At 36.5% G+C, this 26,054-nt stretch overlaps 1 protein-coding gene across 1 annotated transcript in view; it reads left to right on the forward strand.

Annotated features, from left to right (window-relative positions):
• LOC138332536 (ras-specific guanine nucleotide-releasing factor 1-like) overlaps positions 1-26,054 on the forward strand; it is a 208,050-nt gene that overhangs the window by 143,201 nt on the left and 38,795 nt on the right. Inside the window, exons 12-15 of the mRNA XM_069280541.1 lie at positions 179-351; positions 21,048-21,126; positions 22,145-22,356; positions 24,676-24,758. Coding sequence (XP_069136642.1) covers positions 179-351; positions 21,048-21,126; positions 22,145-22,356; positions 24,676-24,758 — 547 coding nt within the window. The remainder of the gene's footprint in view (positions 1-178; positions 352-21,047; positions 21,127-22,144; positions 22,357-24,675; positions 24,759-26,054) is intronic.

Here is a 26,054-nt window from a genome sequence, read left to right on the forward strand (position 1 = left end):
TAGTGCTTCATTTTGACACCAGATGGCAGCACCCTGTTCTCTTTTGTTGCACATGCTCAGTGGAGATTTATCTGCTTAAAGCAGCCATCGTGTAATGTTTTGGTACATCGTTATTTGAAGAGATTTAATATTCACGCGGATGTCTTGAGTTTCAATTCCGTCTTTACTGTCATTCCAGGAGCTCTACTGCAAGTTTTCAACGAAAAAGGAAAATTTGGACGTGGGCGCCTCGGCTCCTTCAGCTCTTCATTCAAGGAGTCCAAAAAGGAGGTTGTGCGCCAAGTGTTTCTCTTCACAAATCATATGTTACTTACGACTCGGTCCTCTAACGGAAGACTGCACCTCGCCAAAGTAAGCTTTGACTTTGTGTACATGTTATTCCCCTACAGTTTGAGCCAGTAAGGTTGTATAAGCAGACATGTGTAGCCATAAGATCGTGCCATTCATTCTAATGCAGATTTATGTCCATTTTAGCTCCCAGGCGTTATCATGCTATCGGTGTCATTATCATTATATTTGAGGGTGACATTTTTTCCCAGCACTGACAGCACCACTGATACACTATACTTACACATTTCTGTTCATATTTGCCAGTAGTTTGAAGAAATCAATACATTTTGAAAGCATACTCGGTATATTTGGAATGTTGAATCTGCCACCAGCTCTCAATAGTCAGGATCTGTTTATGTATTCATGGCCATGTGGGTGAAACACAGCACTAGGTATACACACAATTACAGATCTAATCTGTTTACCAAAATAATACTAAGCATTAAAGCAACATCAATAACCTATATTACAGCACCATAGAGGGATGATCCGGAGTCAGACATCAGTGTGATACATTATAAATCAATGCATGTCAATACAGATGGAAGGAAAAGTGTGTAGCTAAATTAATCAGTACTATTATAGAGATAACATTTGATATTGAAAAATTTGGAATATATGCTGTTCATGGGAATATAACAACTAAGTTGCCTAGCATATACTCGGATATATCTATATTTGGTTGAGAATGGAAAGGGGGGGGGGGGGGTGGGGGGGTGAGTAGAAGAAGAAAGGGGAGGGGGGGGGGGTTACACAAAATAACTAGTCTGACAGGTGGCTAAATATGGTAATATAAGTCGGTTTAGAGGTTTAACTTGGTTAAATATTGATCTTTGATATTTTTGTATGCATACTATACATAGAAGTAAAACAACCATTTTTACAGGCATAGTTCATGTGTCTCTATTACTAGGTTGAAAGGAATAAGGAATGTGCAGATGAGTAGATGAGGAAGTGAACTAGGCTAAAAATGTTGGATTTTGGTGTAATAACTGTAGGTAAGAAGGGGATTAAAGCTAAAGCTAGTCTAAGCAAGGCTGATGTAAGAAATGATAAGAAAGTTAGAAGAGGACAGCTTCCACTAACTAGGTTAGGGAGCAGTATAATTAAGAAAGATAGCGTTGTTATATGTGACACAGGATTGGGGTTAGGCTAGTTATTACTTATGTAAATAAGGCAAAATATACAGTCTAGAAGGGGATTGAGTAAGCCAGGATAATTGGTTTGGATACTTTAGCTAGGCTTAGATATAGGTCAGATAAAAGGGAACTGCGTCAGGCAGAAAAACTGGGTTAGGAAGGGAACCAGGTCAATGGGTCAGACAAGAATACTAGGTCAGGATGGGAACTAGGTCAACTATTTAGTCTGAAAGGGGAATGGGTCAGACAGGCTAAGGTTAGGAAGGGAACTAGGTCAATTGGTCAGGCAGGAAAACTAGATCAAGAGGGGAACTAGGTCAACTATTTAGGCTGAGATGGGAACAAGGTCAATGGATCAGGCAGGAAAACTAGGTTAGGGGGAAACAAGGTCAATGGGTTAGGCAGGAAAACTAGGTCAGAAAGGGAACTAGGTCAACTACTGTAAACATAATTCTTTTAGTGCAAATCATGATTTATTAATGAGGATATCAAATAGGCTAAAATAGGTAAGTGTACAGAAGTAAGCCTTAAAATGGCTGTATTAGGTAGAAACAATAGATAAGATATTTTAGAGAACTAGATTACATATCAAGGTAACAAGATATCAGAGTTAGAAGGGGAGGTAAATCTACACTGAAGAAATGAGACAAGGTAACCAGATATCAAAATAAGAAGGACAGTTAATTCTACACAAATGTAATGTGACAAAGTAACCAGATATCAGAGTAATTAGGGGAGGTAATTTTTCACCAAATTAATAAGAAAAGATAACCAGATATCAGAGTAAGAAGGGGAGGTAATTTTACACCAATGTAATGAGGCTAATTAACCAGATATCAGAGTAAGAAGGGGAGGTGATTTTACACCAAAGTAATGAGACAAGGTAACCAGATATCAGGGTAAGAAGGGGAGTTAATTCTACACCAAAGTAATGAGGGAAGATAACCAGATATCAGAGTAAGAAGGGGAGGTGATTTCTACACCAAAGTAATGAGACAAGGTAACCAGATATCAGGGTAAGAAGGGGAGTTAATTCTACACCAAAGTAATGAGGGAAGATAACCAGATATCAGAGTTAGAAGGGGAGGTATTTCTACACCAAAGTAATGTGACAAGGTAACCAGATATCAGAGTTAGAAGGGGAGGTATTTCTACACCAAAGTAATGAACAAAGTAACCAGATATCAGAGTTAGAAGGGGAGGTATTTCTACACCAAAGTAATGAAGCAAGGTAACCAGATATCAGGGTAAGAAAGAAAGTTAATTCTACACCAAAGTAATGAGACAAGGTAACCAGATATCAGGGTAAGAAGGGGAGTTAATTCTACACCAAAGTAATGAGACAAGGTAACCAGATATCAGGGTAAGAAGGGGAGTTAATTCTACACCAAAGTAATGAGACAAGGTAACCAGATATCAGGGTAAGAAGGGGAGTTAATTCTACACCAAAGTAATGAGGGAAGATAACCAGATATCAGAGTTAGAAGGGGAGGTATTTCTACACCAAAGTAATGAGACAAAGTAACCAGATATCAGAGTTAGAAGGGGAGGTATTTCTACACCAAAGTAATGTGACAAGGTAACCAGATATCAGAGTTAGAAGGGGAGGTATTTCTACACCAAAGTAATGAAGCAAGGTAACCAGATATCAGGGTAAGAAAGGGAGTTAATTCTACACCAAAGTAATGTGACAAAGTAACCAGATATCAGAGTTAGAAGGGGAGGTATTTCTACACCAAAGTAATGAAGCAAGGTAACCAGATATCAGGGTAAGAAAAGAAGTTAATTCTACACCAAAGTAATGAGACAAGGTAACCAGATATCAGGGTAAGAAGGGGAGTTAATTCTACACCAAAGTAATGAGACAAGGTAACCAGATATCAGAGTAAGAAGGGGAGGTAATTCTACACCAAAGTAATGAGACAAGGTAACCAGATATCAGAGTAAGAAGGGGAGTTAATTCTACACCAAAGTAATGAGACAAGGTAACCAGATATCAGAGTAAGAAGGGGAGGTTATTTCTACACCAAAGTAATGAAGCAAGGTAACCAGATATCAGGGTAAGAAGGGGAGTTAATTCTACACCAAAGTAATGAGACAAAGTAACCAGATATCAGAGTTAGAAGGGGAGGTAATTCTACACCAAAGTAATGAGACAAGGTAACCAGATATCAGAGTAAGAAGGGGAGTTAATTCTACACCAAAGTAATGAGACAAGGTAACCAGATATCAGAGTAAGAAGGGGAGGTAATTCTACACCAAAGTAATGAGACAAGGTAACCAGATATCAGAGTAAGAAGGTGAGGTTATTCTACATCAAAGTAATGAAACAAGGCAATCAGATATCAGATTATGGATTGGGTAATTCTACACCAAAGTAAGTATGACAAGGTAACCAGATATAAAAGAAGGAGGGAAGGTAATTCTACACCAAAGTAATGAGGCAATGTAACCAGATATCAGAGTAAGAAGGGGAGGTGATTTACACAAGTAAAGATGGGACATAATTTTACACCAAAGAAGTATGACAAGGTAACCAGATATAAAAGAAGGAGGGAAGGTAATTCTACACCAAAGTAATGAGGAAGGTAAGCAGATATCAGAGTAAGAAGGGGAGGTAATTTTACAAAATTAATGAGGCAAGGTAACCAGATAAAAAGAAGGAGGGGAGGTATTTCTACACCAAAGTAATGAGGCAAGGTAAGCAGATATCAGAGTAAGAAGGGGAGGTAATTTTACACAAAATTAATGAGGCAAGGTAACTGATATCAGAGTAAGAGGGGAGTTAATTTCTACACCAAATTAATGTGACAAAGTAACCAGATATCAGAGTAAGAAGGGGAGGTATTTCTACACCAAAGTAATGAAGCAAGGTAACCAGATATCAGAGTAAGAAGGGGAGTTAATTCTACACCAAAGTAATGAGACAAGGTAACCAGATATCAGAGTAAGAAGGTGAGGTAATTCTACATCAAAGTAATGAGACAAGGTAACCAGATATCAGAGTTATTAGGGGGATTATTTTACATCAAAGTAATGTGACAAGGTAACCAGATAATCAGAGTAAGGAGGGGAGTTAATTCTACATCAAAGTAATGAAACAAGGCAACCAGATATCAGAGTAAGAAGGGGAGGTTATTTTACATCAAAGTAATGAGACAAGGTAACCAGATATCGGAATAAGAAGGGGAGGTAATTATATTCAAAGTAATGACACAAGATAACCAGATATGAGAGTAAGAAGGGGAGTTAATTCTACACCAAAGTAATGAGACAAGGAACCAGATATCAGAGTAAGAAGGGGAGGTTAATATACACCAAAAAAATGAGTCAAGGTAACCAGATATCAGAATAAGGAAGGGAGGTAATTATACACAAAAGTAATGAGACAACATTAACCAGATATCAGAGTAAGAAGGAAGGTAATTTCACCAAAGTAATGTAGTGACCAGATATCATGGTAAGAATGGGAGTAATTTACATCAAAAAGTATGACAAGGTAACCAGATATCAAAGTAAGGAGGGAGGTAATTCTACACAAATAATGAGAATGAGGCAAGGTATTCACCAGATATGATCAGAGTAAGAAGGAGGGAGGTAATTTACACCAAAGTAATGAGCAAGGTAACCAGATATCAGAGTAAGAAGGGGGTTATTTTGCAACAAAGTAATGAGACAAGGTAACCAGATATCAGAGTAAGAAGGGGAGGTTATTTTGCACCAAAGTAATGAGACAAGTCAACCATATATCAGAGAAATGGGGGGGAGGTAATTCTACCCAAAAGTATTCAGATAAGGTAATCAGATATGAGAGTAAGGAGGGGAGGTAATGCTACATCAAAAAAATCAGACAAGGTAACCAAATATTGGACTAAGAAGGGGAGGTATTTCTATATCAAAGTAATGAGACAAGGTTACCAGATATGATAGTAAGGAGGGGAGTTAATGCTACACCAAAATAATCAGACAAGGTAACCAGATATCGGAGTAAGAAGGGGAGGTATTTCTATGTCAAAGTAATGAGACAAGATTACCAGATATCAGATCAAGAAGGGGAGGTAATTATAAACCAAAGTAATGAGACAAGGTAACGAGATAACAGTGTAAGAAGGGAAGGTAATTCTACACCAAAGTAATGAAACAAGGTAACGAGATATCAGAGTAAGAAGAGGAGGTTATTCTACATCAAAGTAATGAAACAAGGTAACCGGATATCAGAGTAAGAAGGTGAGATTATTCTACATCAAAGTAATGAGACAAGTTAACAAGATATCAGAGTAAGAAGGGGAGGTAATTCTTCATCAAAGTAATGACACCAGGTAACCAGATATCAGAGTAAGAAGGGGAGGTTATTCTATATCAAAGTAATGAGACAAGGTAACCAGATATCAGGGTAAGAAGGGAAGTTAATTCTACACCAAAGTAATGAGACAAAGTAACCAGATATCAGAGTTAGAAGGGGAGGTATTTCTACACCAAAGTAATGTGACAAGGTAACCAGATATCAGAGTAAGAAGGGGAGGTTATTTCACACCAGAGTAATGAAGCAAGGTAACCAGATATCAGGGTAAGAAGGGGAGTTAATTCTACACCAAAGTAATGAGACAAAGTAACCAGATATCAGAGTTAGAAAGGGAGGTATTTCTACACCAAAGTAATGAAGCAAGGTAACCAGATATCAGGGTAAGAAAGGGAGTTAATTCTACACCAAAGTAATGCGACAAGGTAACCAGATATCGGAGTAAGAAGGTGAGGTAATTCTACATCAAAGTAATGAGACAAGGCAAACAGTTATCAGAGTAAGAAGGGGAGTTAATTCTACACCAAAGTAATGAGACAAGGTAACCAGATATCGGAGTAAGAAGGTGAGGTAATTCTACATCAAAGTAATTAGACAAGGCAACTAGATATCAGAGTAAGAAGGTGAGGTTATTCTACATCAAAGTAATGAAACAAGGCAATCAGATATCAGGATTATGGATTGGACATAATTTTACACCAAAGAAGTATGACAAGGTAACCAGATATAAAAGAAGGAGGGAAGGTAATTCTACACCAAAGTAATGAGGCAATGTAACCAGATATCAGAGTAAGAAGGGGAGGTGATTTTACACCAAAGTAAAGATGGGACATAATTTTACACCAAAGAAGTATGACAAGGTAACCAGATATAAAAGAAGGAGGGAAGGTAATTCTACACCAAAGTAATGAGGGAAGGTAAGCAGATATCAGAGTAAGAAGGGGAGGTAATTTTACACAAAATTAATGAGGCAAGGTAACCAGATAAAAAAGAAGGAGGGGAGGTATTTCTACACCAAAGTAATGAGGGAAGGTAAGCAGATATCAGAGTAAGAAGGGGAGGTAATTTTACACAAAATTAATGAGGCAAGGTAACTGATATCAGAGTAAGGAGGGGAGTTAATTCTACACCAAATTAATGTGACAAAGTAACCAGATATCAGAGTTAGAAGGGGAGGTATTTCTACACCAAAGTAATGAAGCAAGGTAACCAGATATCAGGGTAAGAAAGGGAGTTAATTCTACACCAAAGTATTGAGACAAGATAACCAGATATCGGAGTAAGAAGGTGAGGTAATTCTACATCAAAGTAATGAGACAAGGTAACCAGACATCAGAGTTATTAGGGGGATTATTTTACATCAAAGTAATGTGACGAGGTAACCAGATAATCAGAGTAAGGAGGGGAGTTAATTCTACATCAAAGTAATGAAACAAGGCAACCAGATATCAGAGTAAGAATGTGAGGTTATTTTACATCAAAGTAATGAGACAAGGTAACCAGATATCGGAATAAGAAGGGGAGGTAATTATATTCCAAAGTAATGACACAAGATAACCAGATATGAGAGTAAGAAGGGGAGTGAATTCTACACCAAAGTAATGTGACATGGTGACCAGATATCAGAATAAGAAGGGGAGGTTAATATACACCAAAAAAATGAGTCAAGGTAACCAGATATCAGAATAAGGAAGGGAGGTAATTATACACAAAATTAATGAGACAACATTACCAGATATCAGGGTAAGAAGGAAATAATTTCGCACAAAAGTAGTGAGATATCATGGTTGTGGATGGTACATAATTTTACATCAAAGTAGTATGACAAGGTAACCAGATATAAAAGAAGGAGGAGAGGTAATTCTACACCAAAGTAATGAGGCAAGGTAACCAGATATCAGAGTAAGAAGGGGGGTTATTTTGCAACAAAGTAATGAGACAAGGTAACCAGATATCAGAGTAAGAAGGGGAGGTTATTTTGCACCAAAGTAATGAGACAAGTCAACCATATATCAGAGAAATGGGGGGGAGGTAATTCTACCCAAAAGTATTCAGATAAGGTAATCAGATATGAGAGTAAGGAGGGGAGGTAATGCTACATCAAAAAAATCAGACAAGGTAACCAAATATTGGACTAAGAAGGGGAGGTAATTCTATATCAAAGTAATGAGACAAGGTTACCAGATATGATAGTAAGGAGGGGAGTTAATGCTACACCAAAATAATCAGACAAGGTAACCAGATATCGGAGTAAGAAGGGGAGGTATTTCTATGTCAAAGTAATGAGACAAGATTACCAGATATCAGATCAAGAAGGGTAGGTAATTATAAACCAAAGTAATGAGACAAGGTAACGAGATAACAGTGTAAGAAGGGAAGGTAATTCTACACCAAAGTAATGAAACAAGGTAACGAGATATCAGAGTAAGAAGAGGAGGTTATTCTACATCAAAGTAATGAAACAAGGTAACCGGATATCAGAGTAAGAAGGTGAGATTATTCTACATCAAAGTAATGAGACAAGTTAACAAGATATCAGAGTAAGAAGGGGAGGTAATTCTTCATCAAAGTAATGACACCAGGTAACCAGATATCAGAGTAAGAAGGGGAGGTTATTCTATATCAAAGTAATGAGACAAGGTAACCAGATATCAGAGTTAGAAGGTGAGATTATTCTACATCAAAGTAATGAGACAAGATAACCAGATATCAGAGTAAGAAGGGGAGGTAATCTATTCCAAAATAATGACACAAGATAACCAGATATCAGAGTAAGAAGGGGGGTTAATTATACACCAAAGTAATGTGACAAGGTAACCAGACATCAGAGTAATTAGGGGGATTATTTTACATCAAAGTAATGACACCAGGTAACCAGATATCAGAGTAAGAAGGGGAGGTAATTATATTCCAAAGTAATGAGACAAGATTACCAGATATCAGAGCAACAAGGGGAGGTAATTATAAACCAAAGTAATGAGACAAGGTAACGAGATAACAGTGTAAGAAGGGAAGGTAATTCTACACCAAAGTAATGAGACAAGGTAACCCGATATCAGAGTAAGAAGGTGAGATTATTCTACATCAAAGTAATGAGACAAGGTAACCAGATATCATAGTAAGAAGGGGAGTGAATCCTACACCAAAATAATGAGGTAACCAGATATCAGAGTAAGAAGGGGAGGTTATTTTACATCAAAGTAATGAGACATGGTAACCAGATATCAGAGTATAAAGGGGAGGTAATTCTACACCAAATAAATGAGACAAGGTAACCAGATATCGGAGTAAGAAGAGGAGGTTATTCTACATGAAAGTAATGAGACAAGATAACCAGATATCAGAGTAAGAAGGGGAGGTAATTCTTCATCAAAGTAATGACACCAGGTAACCAGATATCAGAGTAAGAAGGGGAGGTTATTCTACATCAAAGTAATGAGACAAGGTAACCAGATATCAGAGGAAGAAGGGGAGGTAATCTATTCCAAAGTAATGAGACAAGATAACCAGATATCAGAGTAAGGAGGGGAGTTAATTATACACCAAAGTAATGAGACAAGGCAACTAGATATCAGAGTAATTAGGGGGATTATTTTACATCAAAGTAATGTGACGAGGTAACCAGATATCAGAGTAAGAAGGGGAGGTTATTGTACATCAAAGTAATGAGACAAGGTATCCAGATATCGGAATAAGAAGGGGAGGTAATTATGTTCCAAAATAATGACACAAGATAACCAGATATGAGAGTAAGAAGGGGAGTGAATTCTACACCAAAGTAATGTGACATGGTAACCAGATATCAGAATAAGAAGGGGAGGTTAATATACACCAAAATAATCAGTCAAGGTAACCAGATATCAGAATAAGGAAGGGAGGTAATTATACACAAAATTAATGAGACAACATTACCAGATATCAGGGTAAGAAGGAAATAATTTCGCACAAAAGTAATGAGGCTAGGTGACCAGATATCATGGTTGTGGATGGTACATAATTTTACACCAAAGTTGTATGACAAGGTAACCAGATATCATGGTTGTGGATGGTACATAATTTTACATCAAAGTAGTATGACAAGGTAACCAGATATAAAAGAAGGAGGGAAGGTAATTCTACACCAAAGTAATGAGGCAATGTAACCAGATATCAGAGTAAGAAGGGGAGGTAATTTTGCACCAAAGTAATATGACAAGGCAACCAGATATCAGAGTAAGAAGGGGAGGTAATTTTGCACCAAAGTAGTGAGACAAGGCAACCAGATATCAGAGAAAGGGGGGGATAATTCTACCCGAAAGTATTCAGACAAGGTAACCAGATATCAGGATAAGGACAGGAGGTTTATTTATTCAAAATTAATGGGACAGTGTTATTTATGTGGAATCAAATTCATGAAACATAAAGGTAACAAGATAAGTTAAGTCTGCATCAAAGTAATAGGACAACAAAGATATCAAAGTTAGAAAGGATCAACCTTCTTATGTAACTGGAAATTAGACTTAAAGGAACTTCCAATGAGATAGCACTACAACAATGGAAAAGTCCAACTATCACAAGGAGACACAACACAAACATACCACAGCCTCCCAAGACACACTATCATAAGGAGACACAACACTACATACCACTGTCTTTCAAAACACACTATTACAAGGAGACACATCACTAACATACCATTGTCTCTCAAAACACACTATCAGAAGGAGACACAACACCAACATACCAAATCCTCCCAAAACATACTATCATAAGGAGACACAACACTAACATACCACAGCTTCCCAAAACACACTATTACAAGGAGACACAACACCAATATACCAAATCCTCCCAAAACATACTATCATAAGGAGACACAACACTAACATACCACAGCTTCCCAAAACACACTATTACAAGGAGACACAACACCAATATACCACAGCCTCCCAAAACACAAGCTACAATATGCATCCATGGGAAACCATCATTTAATTACCTTTGCTGTTTATAAGATGTTAAGCTCAATTAGTTAACATACTAAGAATGTTTTAAGCATGTTTGACATGTTGTTAAATTTCTTGTTATGATTTTAAATTGTTAAGTGAACGGTTGATTAAGAGTGCAATCGTAAATGTTAATGAATGTGGTGATGTCTTAATTGCACAAATGTCTCAATATGACATTATATTAGATATATTTATAATTTTATGAACATGTGTTAAGGCTCAATTCTATCTTCTTATCATTTATATTTTAGTAGATTTTTATCGTAATTTCAATGTTGTCTGACACTGATAACATTGTAATTATTTCAAAATGTCTGATTTTTATGAAGTGTGAAATTTCAATCTGATTATTATGAAGATCTTCATCCTCACTTCATTTTGCATAGAAGTTCTGATAACAGTCCAAAAGAGATCAGTTGTTCTGAACATCCCTTCTATATGCATTAATGACTTTAGATTAATTTTCCATTTATTCTGCCACAGCATGCAAATAGGCATGCATTGATATAATTATTAACTTCAGATGTAAATGAAATAAAAACAGATCGATCGTAAATTAATAAAGTTTTGCTTTCGATGTAATTATGATTTGATTGGCTATTCTTTTTGGTGAGTTTTTTTCAGATATTTTTATTGTAAGATCAAATAGAGTTTAGATTTAGATAAGAATCAGCATATTAGTCAGATTGATAATAATTTGTTTTTATATTTGATATTTTTTCAGGTTAGATATGTGCGTGTGGATTTTTGCTTTTTCCTCAATAGTTAAACAATTATTTTGAATATATTACAGCAAATTAAAACTTCATTTGATGATTGTGCATCCAACTTTGAATGACTAAGGGGGGTTAATTTAACACAGGTTACATGGAGTCTGATCAAATTCACTTGTTGAAATATAGAAATACGTGAAAATTTTGAAGAATTTCCACCCTTGTCTAAATCTAATTCACAGATATTGCCTAAAGATAGACAGGTAAGAGGCTAGCTACCCTACCAATCACTATGTGTGTTAGATTTCAAGGACCAATCACTATGTGTGTCAGATTTTAGCAACCAATCACCATGCAATGTGTGTTAGATTTCAACGGCCAATCACCTTTTGCGTTAGATTTTAATGACAAATCACAACATGTGTTAGATTTCGATGACCAATCACTGTGTGTGTTTTGATTTCAATGACCAATCACTATATGTGTTATGATTTCACGGACCAATCACTGTGTGTTTTAATTTTCATCATGTGTGCTAGGTAACATCAACCAATCATAATGTGTGTTACATACCTACAACCAATCACAATGTGTGTTACATACCTACAAACAATCACAATGTGTGTTACATACCTACAACCAATCACAATGTTTGTTACATACCTACAACCAATCATAATGAATTTTGAAATTATAAAACATGTTATTCTAAAGAGATCAAATCTTGAACCAATTACAATCTTTTTTCTAATTTATCAACAGAAATAATATCCTAATGAACAATTTTGAAGCTAGGCTGTCATGGAAACCTCACTTGTTTTAGTGTTTTAATTTTATCCAGAAATTAAGCAATCAATAATTATAATACCCCCTCCCCACCCTCACCCACTCCAACCCCAAACATCTGTATTCAGGTTACTAGTTTGTCTGTCCTTCTGTAGACACGACGATCAAACAGCTTCTCATCCTTAACTACTGAAGGGATTCCAACAAAACTTTGTGGCAATAATCCCTATACTGTGTAGATGTGTGTAATCTGTATCAGAACAAGATACCTCCTCCTTTTTGCAGAATTATGGCCCTTTATTACTAAATGATTAATTAGCTACTCCTCCTAAACCACTGGATAAGTTTCAATAGAATTTGGTGGCAATAATCCTTATATACAGTAGTGAAAATATGTGTAATTTTCATTATTAGAATAAGTAAATCTTGAATCATTGGCATGCATATTTAGAATGAATAAACCAATAAACATATGTTTGAATTTCACCCAGTTTAGACACATGAAAATCTTAGCTTGCGTACACCAAACTGGCCCAACCTTCATATTGAAATACATATTACATTTAGCAAATGGTATTGTCAATTATGTCAAACAAACATCATTGAATTTCAGTTTAACACTATTGTTACATTTAGCCCATGCCTCCCCCAACCTCAGAGGACGATCAATTTCTACGGATAGATCTGCATATTTTGGTCAAGCAAGTGTGACAGGATTGCTTCTGTAAATAGCTGCTGTAGATCTATATATAAACCATTGTCTGAAGGAGACTTTATAGATTTTACAGGGCGAGCAAGGCTTGAATATAGAATGTATTGTAGCTGTTCTAACTACCAGTAAATACTCCACTATTTAACATTGTGGGTCTGTCACACATCTACCTGTGGGGTTATAGGGAGGGGGTCTGTCACACATCTACCTGTGGGGTTATAGGGAGGGGGTTTGTCATACATCTACCTGTGGGGTTATAGGGAGGGGGTCTGTCACACATCTACCTGTGGGGTTATAGAGAGGGGGTCTGTCATACATCTACCTGTGGGGTTATAGAGAGGGGGTCTGTCACACATCTACCTGTGGGGTTATAGGGAGGGGTTCTGTCACACATCTACCTGTGGGGTTATAGAGAGGGGGTCTGTCATACATCTACCTGTGGGGTTATAGAGAGGGGGTCTGTCACACATCTACCTGTGGGGTTATAGGGAGGGGGTTCTGTCACACATCTACCTGTGGGGTTATAGGGAGGGGGTCCGTCATACATCTACCTGTGGGGTTATAGTGATGGAGTCTGTCACATATCTACCTGTGGGGTTATAGAGAGGGGGTCTGTCATACATCTACCTGTGGGGTTATAGAGAGGGGATCTGTCACACATCTACCTGTGGGGTTATAGAGAGGGGGTCTGTCACACATCTACCTGTGGTGTTATAGAGAGGGGGTCTGTCATACATCTACCTGTGGGGTTATAGAGAGGGGGTCTGTCACACATCTACCTGTGTGGTTATAGGGAGGGGGTCTGTCATACATCTACCATTGGTGTTATAGAGGAAGGGATAATTTATTTACCTTTGGATTAGGATAAGGAGAGGTAGGTTTACATTTACATTTACTTAGGGGCGATATTTACCTGAAGGTGTAGGAGGAGTCTGTCCTTATTTATGGAAGGGAGGGGAGGGGATGTCTGTCCACATCTACCTGTAAAGTTATGGAGGAAGGGGGTATTTATTTACCTGTGGATAAGGATAGGGATGGGTATGTTTACGTTTACATTAACTTAGGGGTAACTTTACCTGAGGGTGTGGGAGGGGTCTGTTCTTATTAAGATAATGAAAAAATATAAAATAAATGCCAGTGAGGGGAGGGAGTGTCTGTCCACTTCTACCTGAGGCTGGGAGCGGGGTCTTTCCTTATTATGCCCGGGTAGGGGAGTAGGTATCTGTCCACATCAACGTGTGGGGTTAGAGAAAGGGAGTATTTATTTTCTGTGGATAAGGATTGGGGAGGGATGTGTATACATTTACATGAGGGTGGGGGAGGGGATCTGTCTTTATATTTACATTAGGTTGGGTAGGGGAGGGGTCTGTCCTTATATTTAGATGACAGTGGGGGACGAATGCTTGAGGTCGGTCCATATTTTCCTGAGGATGATAGCGGAGGAGGTTTTTAGGTCATCTGACCCGAAGAGTCAGGATGACCTATTGTCATCATGCACCGTCCGTCGTCGTGCGCCGTGCGCCGTGTGCCATGCGTAAACTTTTCATTCAAACGACTTCTTCTCAATAACCGAAAAGCCCAGGGTACTGATATTTGGCCTGTAGCATGCTGGGACAAAGGGCTACCATGTTTGTTCAAATGAATGACCTTGACCTTCATTCAAGGTCACAGGGGTCAAAAAGGCTAAAATCTTTAAACGACTTCTTCTCAAGACCCAGAAGGCCCAGGGTACTGATATTTGGCCTGTAGCATGCTGGGATAGAGGGCTACCAAGTTTGTTCAAATACATGACCTTGACCTTCATTCAAGGTCAAATAGGCTAAAAATCCTTTAAACAACTTCTTGTGATTAACTAAGAGGCCAAGAGACCTGATATTGGGCCCGTAATATGCTTGGATGAAGGGCTATCAAGTTTGTTCAAATGAATGACCTTGATCTTCATTTAAGGTCACAGGGGTCAAAAAGGCTAAAATCTTTAAACAACTTCTTCTCAAGAACCAGTAGACCCAGGGTACTGATATTGGGCATGTAGTATGCTGGGATGAAGGGCTACCAAGTTTGTTCAAATGAATGACCTTGATCTTCATTCAAGGTCACAGGGGTCAAATAGGCTATAATCTTTAAACGACTTCTTCTATAGAACAGAAAGTCCCAGGATATTCATATTGGGCCTGCAGCATGCTAGGATAAAGAGCTACCAAGTTTATTAAAATAAATGACCTTGACCTTCATTCAAGGTCACAGGGTCAAATAGGCTAAAAATCCTTTAAACAATTTCTTGTGAATAACTAAGAGGCCTAGATACCTGATATTGGGCCTGTGACATGCTAGGATGAAAGGCTATCAAGATTGTTCAAATGAATGACCTAGATCTTCATTCAAGGTCACAGGGGTCAAAAACACTGAATTCTTTAAACGACTTCTTCTCAAGAACCAAAAGGCCCAGGATACTCATATTTGGCATGTAGCATGCTGGGATGAATGGCTACCAAGTGTGTTCAAATGAATGACCTTTACCTTCATTCGAGGTCACAGAGGTCAAATGGGCTTAAATCTTTAAACAACTTCTTCTCATGAACCAAAAGGCCCAGGATACTCATATTAAACTTGCAGCATGCTTGGATAAAGGGCTACCGAGTGTGATAAAATGAATGACCTTGACCTTCATTCAAGGTCACAGGGGTCAAAAAGGCTAAAATCTTTGAACGACTTCTTGAGAATAACTAGGAGGCCTAGAGACCTAATATTGGGCCTGTGACATGCTGGGATGAAGGGCTACCAAGTTTGATCAAATGAATGACCTTGATATTCATTCAAGGTCACAGAGGTCAAATATGCTAAAATCTTAAACGACTACATTGTGTTGTGCTAATAGTCAGATGACTGTTAAGGCCCATGGGCCTCTTGTTACTATACACATCTGAGCGTTAGAGGGTCTGTCCATTTACCTGGATCTTTGACTAGAAATCTGTTGCACTGGAAAAACATATTCATAATAGAGTTCTAATCACACATGGCAAGCATGCACCTGTCCATTTGGAAGCCTGTTGTATCCCTTTGTGTTATCCTAACTTCACAGGAAATTTTCAGTTAGCACTATAATTTTCCCAGTTGACTCTCCGATGTTGTCCATAATCCATAATCAGTAAAGCTCCTAACGAACAATTTGAATCCATGGTCTCACCTGTGACAATGTATACCTTTAATTAATTTTTTACCAATGTTCACACATTTTTTTTCCGTCTGTAACAATCTGTTGTGTCCACTACCGAGATTCTGCATGGATGGACTGACCTCTTAGAGCCATTGACCGGTGGAAAACTTTTTTTTTACAGGTTGCTGTTAGCTTTAACAAATATTTTCAAAACAATGCAATAGTCTATAGCTATCTCTCCAAGGGTTCAATGTGGTCCCACATTCACCTCTGTCAATCGCTCACGGACTGGCCGTCTGTTGACCTCGGTCACAGAATATTACGTCATGATGGTTGTTTCATACATAATACATTGGGTTTCCTTTCTGTATGATGTCAAAGTAATTGTTTTTGTTACCGTGGATGTCATATGCAAATCATAACTTTTGACTTATAAGTAAATCTATTGTATCCACAAAATAATCCATAATTGTTTGGTTTAATATTGAATGATCAAATTATAATATGTTAGAACTGACAGTCGTTTACAGGAAAATGATACAAAAGGAAACTTACAATATGTATCAAAGAATTGAGTATGCGTCCAAATTACGTTTTTAAGAATCTGGAAAATGATGTTTACAGAGGTGAAATATGGGGACAGCAATCCACTCAGGGATAGATTGAGTCTATATCATAATATTCTGTTTTTGCATATTACGTAGTTATCTCACTTATGAGTACTGGTGTTAATTGCGATATCATGATTTTGTGAGCAAAACTCACATTTTCTCTGTAAAAATATGATGTTACACTTGCAAATTAACACATGATGTCACATCCAATATGTACCTCGCAAAGGGTAGATAACTCTGTAAAATATAATGAAGGAATACACAGTATGGTTGAATAGGCTCTCAGAAGATTTTTCAGAAGTACTGGATAAGACTTAAACTGCACAAACCTTTGCTTTAACTTGTTATGCTTGTGTTACATTATGAATAAAATTGGAGGTGTTTTTGTTCAATTTCAATTTCAACAATATTTTATTGATATTATGTACATCAATAGGATCAGACATCAGGCTACGCCTATTTAAGTCCTCTCCAGATCTTATTTTAAAGTATAAACATGAATTCATTCTGCAATTAATTAATACATATATTTATATAAACAAATAAATTGAATTAATTACAGTATAGTGATAATAATATTAATAATCACTAATTGTTTTTGTTATCATTATTATCATAAATGAATATGCTTACTTTCTCTCTGTGTCAGACTGAATGAGTGAGATTTTGGATATGAAATATCTTGATTTAGTTTTAATTTTCAATGGATGAGATTTTGGATAGGAAATATTTGTATCTAATTTGAATATAATCGATTAATTAATGACAACATTTTTACTTGAATATATCAACATACTACATATTTGAAACTTACTATTTTGAACTCTTTTAATTTTAAAGTATTTCCATGACACCAATTCTCAGAAAAGTTCTTTAAGTCTGCGATTAATTTGTCATGTAGTAGACAATGACTACAATGTTGTTGGCGTAGAGAACTATTTGTTGTTGTTATTGCACTTTCACATTGTTTTAGACACTTGCAACTGTCATGTAAGGCCCGGTCCCACTGAAGAGTGGATTAATTACGGATGAATCTAGTTTATAAATTTTGGCCGTTCGTTGTCATCCGCAACAAAATTGGCTTAAAATAACAAATTTTCAAGTATAAATTACGGATATGTTAATAACATTCTGCGAATTTATTATGAACAAATGAAGATATTTCACGAATACAAGCAGATACGATAATAGACGCTCTCCCGTGAGGTGTACAATCGGTAAGATTATCCAACAATGCGGATACGTAACAAACAATTACGAATATAAAACGCATATATTGAGGAAACAGATCGGAAATATTGCAATTGTTACGGAATATTACGAATCTATTAATAATGCATTGCGCAGATGTAGCGGAAAGAACGATTGTATTGCGCATGTAGGGCATCTGAATTACATCTGAGGTAAAAGAAGCGCGCTCGGGCCTTTCGGTATCGCTTTTCACAACAACATGGCTGCAACAAAGATAAGCAAGCTGCAACTTTCATCCTACCTCCTTCAGATACAAAGAAGGTCCAGTCTGTTTCAAATTCAAATCAAAGCAAGAAACTTTTTCTTTTCTGTCTTTGAAACAATTTCATGACTTGAACACGTAGATTAATATGTTGTTGGATACCATTGTTATGCTGCAATGGCATCTTTGCCGATGACCCAGTATTACACCTGTACTTCTCAACGGACAGGAAATAATAGGCAAATGTGTCGATTTTTGCCATATTTATACAGTAGTTTTGGTTTTAAGCAACACGTTTGTTATACATTCGCAAATTATTCTCAAATCAAATGCAAAACAGACGCAATGCAAACGCTGAACTCAATAAGCATTCGCTACAAATTATTTTAATTCGAAATGTCAATGTGATAGGTATGGTATACATTTATTTTACACACTGTCCCAGTTCGCTATGAAGCCGGAAAACCCAGTCAGTTGCGGATATCAACAAATATCAGCGGATATACAGCGCATATAGTAAGCATGCATTGAGTATGTATTGCGTGCGAATAGCGTATCTGATACGAATGATTTCCACAGCCAAAATTTTGTGCAGTTCAAAAATCTTGAGCAACGGAAAAACATGCCATTGTGGATAATTGCGGACGTGTTCGGATGTTGGGCGACAGATACAAGTGCGATTTACAAATATTGCATATGTTCAGCGAATATCAGCCAATTTTGTGCGCTATACATTCGCAAAACTTCCTAAACGCCAGTGGGACCGGGCCTTTAGTTCTTATGGTATCATTTCTATTTAATATTGTATTAAATGTTGCATTGATATTTAGTTAAGAAGTAGAAATATGTGCCTGAGAATAGGTATACCAAGGATTGCTTCCATGTCATATATAATTGTTGATTTTTTTTTAACTTTAAATTTTAGACAGAAGGAAACAGAAAGTTTCAAATCAGAATAAAAGGTTTATTATCTTCCTTCCAAGTACATTTATCATAACTTTAGACAAAAATGTTTAAAACAAAATTAAAAAAACAACTTTGAAAATTGACGTTTAAGTAATTTGAAATGATAATCATTTGCTATTCTTATATTTCAGTCCTATCAATGCTGTAAAGTATTCAGCATATATAAATACATGTTGATTCTAAAATGAGAAATTCAAGTTAGTAATATTTAGAAATTTCTAAAAGGAAGCCATCCTCAGTATTGTACTTGTTTGTTGTGTAGTTGGTAAGATTTAGAAGATAGAAATGAAATAAAGGTCATAGTTAATACATAGTGTTATGTGTGTACCAATGAATAGGTGCATTTGTAAACATATTTGTTTTATTGCAGGAAAATGTTTTAATTACAGGATCTTTATTACTCTTTCAGTCATTATCAACTGCTTAGAATTAAAAAATTATTAAGTTAAGATGAAGTAAAGTAACATTTTAAGTTTGAATGATATATTAAGAGTTTCTATAATGTAATTATTATCTCTTTTGAAATGACAGGTAAAAGTCATATATGGTACGTTTCATGGATTATTGTAGGAGTTGACTGCCCTGTATGTAATTGCCATGGTTGTAAGAATTGTTTGATCTATTGGTTGTCATGGTTACATGGAGGTTTTATATAGTAGTCTGCCCTTATATTTCATGGTTTCATGGCTTTTGATCTGAGTTACCTGCCTTTTGATCTGAGTTATCTGTCCTTTGATCTGAGTTACCTGCCCTTTGATCTGAGTTACCTGCCCTTTGATCTGATTTATCTGCCCTTTTATAAGAGTTATCTGCCCTTTTGCTCTGAGAAACTTGCCCTATGATCTGAGTTATCTGCCCTTTGAACTGAGGTATCTGCCCTATGATCAGAGTTAGGTTCCATGAATTCTGAGTTATCTGCCCCTTGCTATCAGTTATCTGTCCTTTGATTTGAGTTATCTACACTTAGATCTGATGTATCTGTCCTATTATCTGATTTACCTTTCCTTTAGTGTGAGTTATCTGCCCTTTGATCTGAGTTATCTGCCCTTTGATCTGAGTTATCTGCCATGTGATCTGAGTTATCTGCCCTGTGATCTGAGTTATCTGTCCTGTGATCTGAGTTATCTGCCCTTTGATCTGAGTTATCTGTCATTTGATCCGAGTTATCTGCCCTTTGATCTGAGTTATCTGTCATTTGATCTGAGTTATCTGCCCTGTGATCTGAGTTATCTGTCATTTGATCTGAGTTACATGCCCTTTGATCTGAGTTACCTGCCCTTTGATCTGATTTATCTGCCCTTTTATAAGAGTTATCTGCCCTTTTGCTCTGAGAAACTTGCCCTATGATCTGAGTTATCTGCCCTTTGAACTGAGGTATCTGCCCTATGATCAGAGTTAGGTTCCATGAATTCTGAGTTATCTGCCCCTTGCTATCAGTTATCTGTCCTTTGATTTGAGTTATCTACACTTAGATCTGATTTATCTGTCCTATTATCTGATTTACCTTTCCTTTAGTGTGAGTTATCTGCCCTTTGATCTGAGTTATCTGCCCTTTGATCTGAGTTATCTGCCATGTGATCTGAGTTATCTGCCCTGTGATCTGAGTTATCTGTCCTGTGATCTGAGTTATCTGCCCTTTGATCTGAGTTATCTGTCATTTGATCCGAGTTATCTGCCCTTTGATCTGAGTTATCTGTCATTTGATCTGAGTTATCTGCCCTGTGATCTGAGTTATCTGTCATTTGATCTGAGTTACATGCAGATCTGAGTTATATGCACTTTGATCTGAGTTATGTGCCCTTTGATCTGAGTTACATGCACTTTGATCTGAGTTATCTGCCCTTTGATTTATGTTACCTGCCCTTGCCATGATGGACATGTTTATGTTGCAGCATTATGGAAAGATTCCTCTGATAGACTGTACACTGATTGAGGACCCCAGCACAGAAATCTGCTTCTTTGATGACGAGAGTAAGTATCACACTTTTATCATGATCTGATTGTTTTAGGATGTACATTATTTATAAAGTTTGCAAACGCATTGCATAGGTATTCATTCCAATTGATGTATAATGCGTTCTTAAATTGGTTTATACCATCTTGAATTTTTGCATGGATTTCTCAGTTGCAGTTATAACTTATTATTTTTTCAGTGACAGTATGATACAGTATAGATTTTTTTAAAAACTTTACTTCAAGATATTATCAAAAAAATAAAAAGATAAAGACTTGCTCTCAGCAGTTATGACAGAATTCAGTTAGCATAAACAACACTATGAATGGACAGTGTAGATTTGAGGCAATGACTGTTTTATTACTTAATTTTTCAAGTGCTGTGAAATTATTTAAGTATAAGTTTAAGACATTTCATGTTTTCATGTGTGTTTAAAGTTCAGATTTTTCAACTGCTGATCAGAAATCATGAAAATTAATCAATATACAAAATTGACTACCTGTTACCTGTTACCCCTTCGTAGACACCGTAGTTAGCTGGTTCCAGTCAGTTGTGGCAGCATATTGTCAGTAAATTGACAAGCATACACATTTAAAATCAGAATTAAATCACCAGGAAAGAATCAATAGGCTTGAAAATGCAATATTTTTTTTTACTTCTGATTGAAAATGATTTGGTTAACAGTACATTTATTACATGGCAGAATTAGACACTTAAGTCGCTTATTGGTTACCAGGTGGGTCAGTGAAGGTAGAACATGCAGCCAGTGTTCGGAGGTTCCAGGTTTGAGTCCCAATCAGGCTCTATACATTTTTTTCTCCCCTGTTACAATCACTGTAAGCCTACTGTTTTGTATGAGATTTAAATTTTCTAATTTTGTAGGTGATAATAATACACATTAAACAGAACTGCAGAGGTCTAAAACGTGAAATTAAATCACGAAAACGTCCCTATGTATAAAAATGCCAATTTAAGTGTTTACAGAATGTGGCTTGTTTCTGATGACCGATTCATGTTTGTGTGTTGACCGTTCAGCTGTTTCAGTGGACTCGAGCTTCAGTTTGTTAAGTGTTACCTCTGGGGCCACACTGCTGTCCACTCAGTCCTGTGAGAGGGACTCACGGCCGGATTACAATGGACTAGATTTCAAGATAATCGTCGACTCCAAGAGTGGCCCACCGACCACCATCACACTTGTGGCCTCCACCCATCAGGAGAAGATAGCCTGGTGCAGCGACATCAGTCAGGTACGCTGCCTTTTTATCTCACTTGGCCCAAAGGGCCGGTGAGCTTATGTCATGGCGTGGCGTCCGTTGCCATCCGTCCGTCAACATTTCTTTTGAAACGTTGCTAGTCACAGAGTTTTGCATGGATTCTTACCCAATATAGCTAGAAATATCCTTGGGGGGAGGAGAACAGAGATTGTTTAAATTTTGGCTCTGACCCCAAGGGGCAGGAAGGGTGGGGCCCAAAAGGGAAAATAGTGGTAAATCCTTTAAATCGCTACTAGTCATATGTTCTGCATGGATTCTAACCAAATTTGGCCACAAACATCCTTGGGGAAGGAGAACAGTGTTTGTATAAATTTTGGCTCTGATCCCCAAAGGGGCAGGAAGAGCAGGCCCAATAGGGAAATAGAGGTAACTCCTTTAATTGCCTTGAAACTTTCTGTGTATATTAGACAAGTGTTCTAGCTGTGCCTTAAATTTGCTGTTGTGGACCTTCCATTTTGGGAATATTTTCCATTTCCATGGAAACTTAGTCAAAAATACCAAATTACTGTTTCCTTTTGTTTCTGGACTAAAACTCCAAAAGTGTTTAACGCAGCTCCATGAAACTTTCTGAAAATATCAGATAAGTGTCCTAGTTGTGCCTTTTGCTATTGCAGACCTTCCATTTTGGGAATTTTTTGTGTTACCATGAAAACTTAGTTTCTTTTTGTTACCTGCTGTTATATGTTTTTAGTTTTACAATACATACATTTAAAGTTATACTTGATTAATTGTTACTTTGACTTTGATGTATTTGGGTTTTTAACTCAACTACGGGGCGGAGTGATAATACCACGCCATGTGGCTCCTTTTTTTATTTTCCTTCTGAAAAATTGAGGGTTTCCATCTGCCCTTGGAAAGATTGAAACTTTTCCAATTTCTTTGGGAAAAAATATGGAGCTTTCTTAACTTTTGAGAGTTTTCATTTTCTTTTTAAAATATTGACTGCATGCATTTCCTCTTATTTTGAAGAAAACAGGGTTCCATTATACTGGGAAAGATTAAAGATTCTTCATTTTCCCTTTAGGAAAGTTCCATTTTGTGTCGTAAATTTAAGATTGACAGTTTTCATTTTCCTTTGGAAAGATTAAGAGTTTTCCATTTTCCCTGTTACTGCTGAGCTAGCGCAACTGAGAATGATGTGAAGTAAGTATATATACCTCTACTGCTCAGTGACTGAGTTGTATCGAAGCACTGTTGGAGAGTACACTTTATAATCTTATAATCTATATAGATAAAAAAGATGATATATATAAATAGAATGACAGTATGAAAGTTTTAGAAGATATCTGAATAGCAAATTCTATATATATGTATAAAATGTTATCAAACGAACATGCTTGACATTCGTACAAGTACTGATTTACCTTGTGACATTAACTAGTTCACAATGTATTACTCTTAAACAGTACTTTGATGCATACAAGTCAGCCGTTGGGAGTAGGGTTTTATACTTGCATCATTCTCAATTGGGGTACGTAGTATTGCAGTAAAATTGGCTTAGCCTGTTGGTGTAAAGTGATTTTTTTTAATTGTTCTAGTGCCTTAGAACAAAATACCACTGGTGTCATTGTAATTGTTGTAAAAGTCAAAGCTATGTAAGTGACAATTTAAGAATGGGTCATTAATAGAGTTCAGAGAATACCAAAGGATATATATTCTTTTTTTTAGCTAGCATCTTCAATACATCACATTTTAAACTGGTTCTTTTTTCAGCTGAAACGGAGTAAAAGACCGCTAGCTGGGATTGTATTTGAAAGCACAATTATTTAAAGGCTGCCCCAGTGTGATGCTTAAAACTTGTGTGTTTTTTATGCAAAAGTAGTTTAAAATTAGAAAACAAAATTTCAAAGGACCAATGTTGCATGCTAATGGAAAAAAAAAACTTTTTAAGTTTGTGAAAATATAAAAGTGACAATCTTGTACGAATTCCTGGTGAATTACATCTTCTTTTGAATTTTTTTGGAGCTAATGTACTGAACTCCATGTAGGGCATTAAATTTCTAAACTATACTTATAAATGGAGCTTCAAAACATGGGGTCACACACTAGTGAATTATGGTGTCGAGTGCCAATAAATAGTTATTGTGACCTACAAGCCTATAGTTTGATGTTCAACCTAGCTTATTTCAGTTGGCCTCAGCTGGATGACAGTTCTAGTTTTGGTCTGTGTTTTTTTCTGTTTTTCAATAAACTCATTCACTCCTGAAATATTATAATGGACTGGTCCCGTCTTTGATTTAGAAGAGGCTAAATGTGTCTTCAGGGGTGAATTATTTATTTATTTTTTTACAGTGTATTGAAAACTTGCACTACAGTGATTTGCTCAACACCTCCATGAGTGAGTCATCTTCAGTCACGATGCCACAGTCTGTAAGGTAGGTTAACCTTTTGACCTTGGTATCAAACATCAACTTTACCTTTTGACCTTGGTGTCAAAGGTCAACTTTACCTTTTGACCTTGGTGTCAAAGGTCAACTTTTTGTGTCACCATTCTTGGTGTTGTGATGTATTTTATTTGCAGTATTTTAGGCTATGACACATCCTTATTTGTGTCACAGTATAAATTGTGTTTGACCAAATAAGAGCCTGGCTCCTTTCCCATTTCCAGGCCTTAAAGTCACTTACTTTTAAGCGAAATTATCATTGACAGCTAACTGAAAATATAAATACCAGCTGATTTGTAATTTTTTTTCAATTGATCTATGGCTTACTTTGTACAATTATGTTGTTAAATTTTGTCTTTATTTGGTTTAATTATGATCAAGCCTTCTGAATTTAAAAAAAGTGTTTTTAGCACCCTCAGTGCTTATCAAGCTGATTATGGTATGATACTTTCCACAATGATTTGAATGAATATAACTTTTCATTTTAACACTGGGAACTTTAAAATGGTTTATCCTGAAAAAATTGTCATAAAACTGTAGATGTTTTTTCTAAGAAAAACTATCTAAACGTAACTCCATAACTCTGGGATCCCAGATTTGAATGTTTAATGTTTTTAGATCAGGAAAGGGGGTGACAGTAAAACAAACATATTTGTTTATTATGTAATTAGGATTTATTTTGGAAAATTTGATCCCATTATATGTGACGGCGACTGACAAAATGGGCCCAGATAAGGAAAAATCAAATTTTCATTTTTTCACATTTTTATTTACTTTATGGTGTGTAGATCACGTTCACAAAATATTAAAACCGTAGGATAAAGCATTTCAGAGATATGCGACGTTGAATGAGGCAACATGTACATTCATTAATGACAAAATTAGCGACGTGAAAGCATCACGTCATGAACATTGACGTCATGTCACAAGGCTGCCAATGACGTTACATAAAACATACACATGCATATGACTATGGCCTGGTCTTTAACATCAGAATTTATTTCAAAATTTTACATTTAGCTCGATCAGTGTTACATGAAACTACATCATTGTCCGTTCTATCAAAATACAAGATAATCTGTGACACGTACATGTAACAAACAAATTCTACGACATGACGGGGTGAAACACTGCGTACTGTGTGTAACAAAAAAAAATTGCGTGTTATTTAATTTCATGGTCTGGAATTTTAAAATGTTTTCGTGGGTAGAGATATTTATGGTTCTCCAATGATACCATTAATGCATCAAATATGATATTTTTTTTTTTATATTGATGGTTCCACAG

This window comes from Argopecten irradians, chromosome 10 (assembly GCF_041381155.1).
Source record: "Argopecten irradians isolate NY chromosome 10, Ai_NY, whole genome shotgun sequence".
Lineage (NCBI taxonomy): Eukaryota > Metazoa > Mollusca > Bivalvia > Pectinida > Pectinidae > Argopecten > Argopecten irradians.